The sequence below is a fragment of the Cyprinodon tularosa genome, unplaced genomic scaffold, assembly GCF_016077235.1.
Source record: "Cyprinodon tularosa strain WSP-4 unplaced genomic scaffold, ASM1607723v1 ctg276, whole genome shotgun sequence".
Lineage (NCBI taxonomy): Eukaryota > Metazoa > Chordata > Actinopteri > Cyprinodontiformes > Cyprinodontidae > Cyprinodon > Cyprinodon tularosa.
In genome coordinates, this window is record NW_024038981.1 from 666811 (window position 1) to 676821 (window position 10011).

The 10011-nt window shown below is 42.6% G+C and overlaps 1 protein-coding gene across 1 annotated transcript; it reads right to left on the bottom strand.

Annotated features, from left to right (window-relative positions):
• Window positions 1-803: 803 nt before the first annotated feature.
• On the bottom strand, window positions 804-1484 carry LOC119786630 (basic proline-rich protein-like). Its single transcript, XM_038290125.1, has one exon. It carries the CDS (start codon window positions 1482-1484, stop codon window positions 804-806), a length of 681 nt encoding a protein of 226 aa, XP_038146053.1.
• Window positions 1485-10011: the final 8527 nt, after the last annotated feature.

Below are 10011 nucleotides of genomic sequence, written 5' to 3' on the forward strand. Positions count from 1 at the left end.
ATTACACTACTGTATGCCACTTTAATTAAATTTTTGCCATTGTCTCATGATCAGTAAGTTAGAGGGGTTTTTGCCTTTTGCTCTGTTGCTGCACTTGACAAAATGCAGAGTCACAACCTGGGAATAAGATAACATTAAATTAAATTAATTGAATGATTGTCACCCAGAGAGATAAGAAGTTCACACAGTCTCCTTCATGCTGTGAACGGGAGACCTGCTCTGAGTGTTTATCTGAATTGCTAAACACTCAGAGCAGGGACCTGAGGATGGGGGGCCTGTGGGCCCTGGCCCTTCCGCGGCCCTCGTTCATTCCTGTCCCTGTCCCTCCTCTGTGGCGGTGGTGGTCGGGGGCCCCTGGGGGGCTACTGTTGGCCCTTTTGCGGCGGTGCTGGGTGCGTGGCTCTGGGGGCGGTCGTGCCTGGCCCCTTCTGGTCTGGGGGGATCCCGGGAGGCAGGGGTACTTAATGCCGTCAACAGCTCAAACTCCAGAGGGGAATTCATACACCCCGCTGGTCTTCTTTCTCGATTCCTCTCCCCCCCGCTCTTTTTCACACACACACATAGGGCCTTGGGGAGGGGACTTCGGGCTGGTATTGAGAGGGGGGCATCAACGTACCCTAGCTCGCCGCATGCCGAGACAACCTGCTCCCCAGTTTTAACTGCATTTAGACACTGGAAACATGATACAACAACAGCTCGCAATCACCTCTCGAAGGCGGGCCGCGGAGTGTGTGGGGGGGGGGCCGGGTAGGTGGCCATGTTGTCTGCGCGACCCCACTCCTGACATGGCTTAGCACTGCCTCTCAGTTTGGCGTGGGTAGGATTGGTGTTTGATGGAGTGGGTGGCGATGATTGGCGGAGGGCGGGCTGCGCAGGAGGGGAGGGTTGTGTGGGGGATGGGGGGTGGGTCTGGCTGGTGCGTGCGTGCAGGTGGGGGGGAGGAGCATCTGTGTGGGTGTGGGGTTGGGGTGGGTCAGGTTGTGTGTGTGGGGTCGGTGCGTTTGGGAGTCAGAGTGTGTGTGGGGTGGAGGGAGGGGCGTGTGTGGGGGGGACCGGCAGTGGTGCGGGCGCCCTGGTGTCGGGTGTGTGTGGGGCCGGGGCATTGGGGTGGGTGCTGGCCCGGGTCGGGGGGGTGCCGTCTGGGAGGTCCGGTCCCCCTGGGTGCAGTCCGGGCCGTCCGGGTCGGGGGGGGGGTTTCCCCCGGGCACTGGGGATCTGGGCTGCCGGCTGCACCCACCTCGGGCGGGCGGCGCCCGGGGCGGTCGGCGGTTGTCTGTCTTGGCCCACTGGGGCCTGGGCCCCGAGACCACGAGGGGTTCCGGCTGGGGCCACCCTCTACCGCCCTCTGGGGGGATGCTTGTCCCTTTGGGGGGGGGGGCGACTGGGGTCCGGGCCTCTGTGTGGCTGCGGGGATCCTGGTTCTCAGGCGGTGCGGGCTTCCTCCTCCTCCTCGCAGAGACGAGGTCGCATCTGCACAATGACATCACCATTAAGCTCTGGCGGCATAAGAATCAGATCAGGGTGTTAATCTTCTACTAGCAACCAATCCATGTTTGTGTGTGTTGGGGCGGGTGGGTTAGAGAGACAGATAGAAAGCTATGAGTACATATTATGAACTTTGTTGTCACTGTGATGTCATGGCTCATGTTTCTTCCATCCGGCTGAGTTACACTATTGGCTTTTTGCTATGCATCCAACTAGGTGTCAGCTGAAATTTTACTCAGTGGTTTGTCTTCAGATCTTAGCTTCTAGCAGAAATTAATTGTGCTGCTTCCTCCTCACTCTTGTTTGTTCCATGTGTCACCATAGACGTTATATATGTAGATGCCTCATTGGACGCTGTCGTGGCTAGAGGGTGGACATTGGGTCAGACCACAGTTCAGACCGCGGCTGTCAGAATGAATAGGAGCTGCCTTAGACCCATTTTAATCACAAGACGAGTCAAAAAAAATACTATTTATTAATTATTTACAATAATCTCTTACATGTCACAATCCGTTAAACAGGGATTTCAAAGTCAAATACACAGAGGGCCAAAAAAACAAATTTGCTACAAGCCGAGGGCCAGACTGGTTAAATATTTATTAAAACATATTGAAATGAACATAGCCTATTGACCCAAGACCTAATATATTGTTGTTGTTTTTTCAAACAAAATATTAATATCAGTATTTTTAATAAACTTTTAATTTACTAATAAATGTATTAAGATAAATACACAAATGAAAGTTCATGCATTGTAAACTGAAAATGTACTACTGTGCTGCTCTATGTTCACTGCTTTCAAATAGTACATAGAGCTTTCAAATAGTACAATAAGAAAAAAAAATATATAATCAGTTGTATTCTCTCTCATGGCTCTTATCTGCGATTTTCCCGAGTCCATTTAACTGAAAAAATATTAATAAATAGAATAAAATACAAAAATCTATGGCACACAGAGAAAACAATACTTCCTTCAAAGAAAAATCCCATCTTGTGCAAAGAAATGTAAAAATGTTGTGATGAATCATGACAGCAGACCCAGGATTCAGGCAGAGGTGCTTTAAAAAAGGAATGTATTAAACAAAAAAACAGAGCAATACCAAAAAGGACCAAAGAATTGAAAAGGCGACAGGCTTCAGCAGGGGCTGATTGAAGCCAAAATAAATGGAGCCTGGCTAGAAGACTCCTTTTATTTTGGCTCCATCAGCTTCTGCTGACACCTGCGTGCAACAGTTGGGGAGAGCAGTTAGTGCACTTTGCCTCCTTACACAACCGACTTCAGACAAGCTTGGATTGTTAAAGGCGGTAAAACAAATACCAAAACAATCCTAACATACAAAGAACAACAACAAAAAATGTAAATAAAAGAAAAACACAATCATGTTTCCCCCTGGGAATCCATCCATGGCCCCATGGATGATATTTAATTACCATTAGAACCGGACCACAGGCCAAGGCTGCTTGTGCGCGGTACTGTGACTTTGTGGGGTACCATTGCATTGTGGGGAATGTAGTGTTGGTGCGGTTGTGTTGCACGCACCAACACTACATTCCACACTACTGGGTGGGAAATGCTGGGCCGCTAACTTGACCGGACCAGGCATTCGAGCCGTCAGCTTCGGGGCTGGTCCGGGAACCCCTGCGGACGGGGCAGTAGCAACCAAACCCGACCCGGTGACGGTATGTTTCCCCCCCCACCTGCCTTACCATGCTTCCCCGGCCTGCTTGGTAAGTCAAGTCCTCCACGGTTCCCACACCAGCCCCGGGGCTGACGGCTCGGTGCTGCTGCACTGTAGTTGACCAAAATCTCGGACGATTTTGAAATTCCCCGCAGACATCTTTTTAGGTATGAAAAGTAGGACGTGTCAGGGAAAAAGAGGATGTCTGGTCCCCCTACCATATGAAAAATGGGATGTTTCAGTGAGGGAGTGCTAGTTGCTATAAAGATCCTTTGCTCAGCAGCTTTGCTCGTTGTTAACCAACCAAACAGAGCGCAGCTCATCTAAATATTCATGAGCATACCATAAAAGAAAGAAAACTTGTCATTTCATTATAGGGCTTTTAATCAGGCTGCATTAGGGCTCATAGAACAGCAAAAATGCCATTTCTAGCCCAACAAATGTTACACACCCCTTTCAGAGACCTTATGGACCAGCACCAAATACCCTATATTATCATTCTATGACCCCTTAAATATTAATATGATAAACACAAAATGCTATATTATTGTATTATAACATTATTTAATGCATCCATCCATGCATTTCCCATCACGCTTATCCCAAGCGGGGTTGTGAGGGATGCTTGTACCGATTTCCAGCTGTCTACGGGCGAGAGGTGGGATGCACCCTGGACAGGTCACCAGTCCATTGCGGGGCAGCACAGAGACAAACAGGCAAAACAAACATTCACCCACACGCTCACACCTAACCCCCAGATTCCACATACTCCGTCAGCGCTCCGCTCCGCCCCGCTGACGTACGTCGTGCGGAGCGCTTGTCTTTCATGGAAATCAATGAGAGCTGTTCCACATCCACCGCTACTCCTCCGCACGTCTCCGTCCACGTACATCTTCTCCGTCCGTCACCGACAAATTACGGAGCCGAGCTATTTTTTGCTCCACTCCGGTCCGGCCAGGTCAAGATCCGCAATTGCAATCGCACCAAACAGGAAAAAGAACATTGACAAATTCCGGTTCGTCAAATTAAAATATAGCAGCAACAGATTGGTGACTAGAAATTATAGCACAATTCTTATAAATATCTAAAAAAAAAAAAAAAAAAAACTAACACCGTTTATTTAAATGATTGGATCCAAACTATTGGTTATTCACCAACGAGGAAGCAGATTTCTCATCTCCATCAAAATATTTATTTTATACCGAGGGACTTAAAGTTTAATCAAATCCATTCAAAAGAACCTTCTTATTACAGGAATGAAAAGATGCTGAGTTGTAGAGAACAAGTTCATTTAAAAAAAAAGCAGTTTTGAATTATCCTTATCTCTGTTACAAAAATCTACAAATATATATATATATATATATATATATATATATATATATATATATATATATATATATATATATATATATATATATTTGGGCAGAAACTGAACATATGCTGGATGATGGTGGGATTTTTTTAATATGTCAAATTAAATTAAGCGCTCACAGGGTTCATACATGAATGAGTGACTCAAATTTAATGCTATTTGAAATGATTTTAATGCCATCAACAAGAACCATGTACACAAGTTATTAGTGTACATGAAATATGAAGGAGCTGTAAGCAGAGTTCCATGACTCCTGTATGTATGTGAACACACACACACACATATACGTATATATATATCCTCTAGCTTTTTCTCCGCCTCGAGCTTCCTTTCCGAACATACGGCTTTATAAACAGTTCCACGCAAATTAATAGCGATATAATATATCTGACGAAATTGTTTTTAGAAGCATTTTTATTAAAGAATCATAAATGCAACGATAAACATATTTAATTAATTTTAGTGCCAATTAAGGCCTTGATTAAAAAAAGAATTATGAATTGTAATTATTTTTAATGATCCGCGGAAACCCTGGTTCATCTGGCGCATGCCCTCTACGATCTCCAAGGAACTCAGAGCGGAGGGGACGGAGCAACAGCGGCGGCTGTAGGCTTTGCTTTGTGCAGGCGGTCTGGAGCGCAGCGGGGCGGAGCGGAGCGCTGACGGAGTATGTGGGATTTCGGGGTAAGGAGAATTTAGAGCAGCCAATTGACCTAACAATCTTGTTTTTGTACTCTGGGAGGAAGCCGGACTACAACGGAGAAATCCCACGCATGCACAGGGAGAACATGCAAATTCCACTATAATGCAAACTCCAGTATAATGCAAACATTCCTTATTTTTTATTGTGTATTATTATCATTCAGTATTTTTAAGGCTTGCTCTCTGTTAATGAGTATTATGATCCATAGAGGAAACTTAGTTTTACTGTGATTTAAAAAAAAGTTTGTTATTTTGTATTTTAATTAAATGCAATGTTTTGTTCAAACACTTTTTTTTTTATTTATGCAAATGTGAACATTTGTTCTTAAATTAGTTAATTTGTGACATATATTTGTGTGTATATTAAATGTATATATAATACATATATGTATTACGTATATATATATAACATGCTCTGAGTATGTTCGTTGATGATGTCAAACAAGCAGTTTAATGGAGAAAATTTAAGAAGCATTAAATTGTCTCAGAAAAGTCATAAAAATGTTTTTAGAGATGTAGCATTCTTTATTTATTTATGGGTAAAAATAAGACCTTTAGTACCATAATTGCATTAGTTATGGTGACCTGGATGAATATCTGCATGCACATGTGCAAATGAGCTGATGGTACGGCTCGTGCTTCCAGTACGGATTGTGTAGTGACACCATCAAGACTTTAAAATTAGAAATAATTGTTTGAGTGACCGATAGGAACGATAAAAAGTTGGCCACTCAGGAGTAAAAAAAACAAAAAAAAAAACACTTTCCAGTCCAGGGCAGACACAGGTGTATCTACGGGTGGGTCCCCATTATGTCCGGTGAAAGTGTGGTTGTGAAAAACATACCGTTTCTTGATGCATGAGGTGTTTAGGGAAGTAGCAATATCCTCCATCAAAAGTAACAGTTTGTGGGAGCAGATCAAAGAATGGTCTTAACACATTTAGAGCTTGGTTAAACTGATGAGTTTCCTGGAGCCTAGGTTACGTGTTGATGCTCACCATGGTGGGGGTAAAATCAGTATCCTGGAACTGAGGTCAAAGAAAGGTCTTAACAGAATGTAAAGCTTTATTAGTGCAGTAAAATCATTTAGATTGCTTATACAAGGCAAACATGTCTTTTATAACCTTGGAAAGATAGTGTTCTATCTTTCCACCAAACACAAAGTACACGTACAAAGAGGTCAGGATGAAAGGTGTGTTGATTGGTGACAGTAAACTCATTTAGGAAATGTTATACAAAAGAGCACATGTCTGTTATAACCCTGGAAACGGATACTTATAACCAGAGCATAATTTGAGGGTCATACGTTTTTATGATGTGGGCATAAATATTTATTATTGACTGAAGGTTTAGCCTTCCTCTCCTCATTCCAAGGTAATCATTACATTGTTGCTAAGCTACAGACACAACATCCCAATGCATTTGTGGCAATAACTGGTGACTTTATTCACGCCTCACTCTGTGCTACACTGCCAATGTTCCAACGGTTTGTCAGGTGCTGCACCGGAGACAACAAAACTTTTGAGTTGTTTTGTGAAAATGTCTCCTAGATCTCTGAAGTAAGACATCTTCTTGGGAAATCAGATCACAATCTTGTTTTTCTCTGCTCAGATCATAAGCCACTTTTTAAGAGACAACCTGCATTAAAAGGAACTGTAAGAAAATGGTCACAGGAAGCTGAATTGGCCCTGCAAGATTGTTTTGAGGCTAAAGACTGGGATGTACTTTGTCAACCACAAGAAAAAGGCATGAAAGCAATGAGAGTGTGACTGATAACATAAACGTATGTGTAGATAAAACCATTTCTACCACAACAGTGAAATGCTTCCCAAATAATAAACAACAAGTGATCTAATGCAATCGCTTAAGAAAAAAACAAGCCTTCCAAGAAGGGAGACATGGGTTTAATGAGGAGTATACAGAAGCAACTTCAAGGTATTGTGGATGATTTTTTGTAAGACCCACCCTCTCCACTTTAAAAATAAATGCACGTACAAGAGCATGCACAATGTAATGGGGACTAGGAGTCCCATTACCCCATGAAATATGATTATTGATTTTGTGTTATGCAATATTAAGTCGGAACAAATAGGTGGGTTGTATGAGTTCTTTGTTGTAGTTTTGTTTGGACATTTTTGGCAAGCTTTCTTGTGAAGCAGAAGGACTGGCCATCCTGCTTGTGGAAAGAAAGTTTAAACATTAATGTCAATTATTTGACCTTACTTTCTGTTTATGATAAGTCAAAGTACCTACCTTTTCCTGGTTTGGCTCCTCAGCAGGACGTGGCTGAAAAAGGTAGGAGGGCTCCAGGTGCTGCAATGCACTTGGAGCAAACCAAAATTATCAGGAGGGTAGGTTGGGATTAGTTTTGTTAAGTTTGATGGGTTTTGTGATTGACTTTAGATTTGTTTAATTGTATTGTATGTAAATATTACTTCAGGTTTATAGTTTATTGTTTTTGTGTAGGTTTGCTTCTTTTTCTTAATAATCCTTTTTCATGGTTCCTTCCTTCATGTCACCTGAATTGAGTTTGGTATAACATGTTTGCTCTGTTTGAAAACCTGGGATGCGTCCTTAGAAGTCCGGATTCGAAAGACGATTAAGTCATAGCGCAGCGCCAAGGTCTGGTCGGATTCCAAGACTCCTCGTTATGCGGCCTTAGAATGCGTCCTTCTTTTTGCCCGATCTGAAGGACGGGTCTGATGTATCCTCGGTATCCTTGGCTTACCCAGGATTCATTGCTAGACCAAGCAAGCCGGCTGTTCCGTGATCAGAAGAAAGGTTAATTGGCGCCGAACAGTGGTGAAAATTGGAAGTTTAGTTTAATTTAATACAAGTATGCGAATAGTTCCGTCTGAAATGAATGAAAATAGTTGTTTTAATGGTCAGATAAGCGGCGGTAATGTTTGATTTATCTAAAGGTTTTTTATCTGTTGCTGTGTAAATGGGTTTGGCTGTAATCTAAAGACATATTCTAACATATCTGCAGTGCGGGGACTATAAATCTGATAGTTTAATTTTTTTATTGCTGTTTTGAACAATATGCTTAACTACTGTAAGTATTTTTTTTTATATTAGAGATTTTGCAGATATATTTTTATACATACATTGTTTAGATTTACTTATATATTTCTCCACCTTTTATAGAATAGAAAAATCCCTTTATTGTTCCACAATTGGCAAATTTACAGCAGCAGAAAGATTGTTGAAAATGGTCACACAAATGTGGACCTTAGAAAAATGTATAAGAATAACATAATAGGGAAGACTTAAAATATAAACAATACAATTCTATAAAGTGTTTTAACAATATAAAACTGGAGAGTAAATAACCAATATGCAGCTATGGACATTTTTACAGTTAAGGATATTTGAAAATAGTAGCAACATCAGAGATGTGCAGAATGACAGCAGCATGTTATTTAACTGACTAAGGTTTCTATCATTACATTTGATTTTATTTGTTCATGCTCCCGATGGTTGGAACATTTATTCCACTCTGGATTCCTGTGAGTGTAGTCTTTGTTCACTTTATAATAAAAAATAAATAAACAAACAAATAGTTTTGAAAACTTCGGTTTTCATTCTTTTCCTGCTTTGTGTGTCAACTTTTATGGTTGCTAAGCAACAGAGCATACTGCGGTAAAACCCGCAGAAGGGTAGACCTGTTCGAATTCAGAGCCAAAACACTTCTGGTCTCCTTATTTTCACGGACTTCAAAGGATCAAGTCTAGGTAGACCGCGTCCTTGGAGGATGCAGCCCAGGATTTAGAACAGAGCCATTGTTTGCTCTTTTTATTGTATGAAGATGTTGGTGTGCACAAGATGGAGTTCAACAAAGCCACCAAAACGTCAGTTTTGTCTTGCCTCTCCATTAAATATTGGGCCTCTGCCGGTCAAGCTGACACACAAGCCCATTTCTCCTTGTGCACTCCCTGTTTAAAATGTGCTGTTTTCATAGCTCATACAAGCTTACTGTATCCTCATACAGCAGGGACTTTACAGTGGACTTTATAGCAAACTCAATTAACTGACTGTTCAGACAGATGATCACTGCTTTCTGCCCCGTGGGTCATGTAACTCCACCGTGCGTTACCTGCAGCATCTTTGTTATTACCGTATTTTCACAACTATAAGGCGCATCTTTTTTTTCCCCTCAAAATGTGTGGCGCGCCCTACAGTGTGGTGCGCCCTATGTGTGTTGTTACTGCGGACAATGTTGAGACCACCATGAGAACGTTAAAGGGGGAAGTGTGGGCGTGGATTGTGTATAAAAGAACAGGTATGTGCTTTATGCAGAACTCCTCATTGAGGAGATGATGAAAGAGTGGCTGAGGGAGGTGAATGTAAAGAGACCAGTTGGTTTTTTCCACGCATCACCATCGCTGTTAATCTGTGACTCCATGCGTGCCCATCTCACAGCCGATGTGAAAAACATGGTGAAACAAACAAATGTGCTTGCTGTTATTCCGGGAGGTCTGACAAAGGAACTTCAACTGCTCGACATTGGTGTGAACCGGCCGTTCAAAGTAATGCTACGTACACACGTCTGCTGCTTGTAACAGTTAGTTCTGACGCGCGGCTGAAGCAGCTTTGCTGCTCTGGCTGCGCGGTGCAAAAGTGTGTCTGACGCGTGTTGGTTGGAGCTGCTCTGTCCTTTCTTTGCCTTGCAGCTATATTTGCTGTGATCAGTGGAAATATAGTAGTTTTAATATGTTTTTAATTGAGAAAGTCCACCTGAAAACTTAATCAGTGCAGTCAGTTCATCCAGATT

Excerpts from the sequence above, each read along its gene's own strand:
- LOC119786630 (XM_038290125.1), bottom strand. The coding sequence starts at position 1,484 with ATGTCATTGTGCAGATGCGACCTCGTCTCTGCGAGGAGGAGGAGGAAG.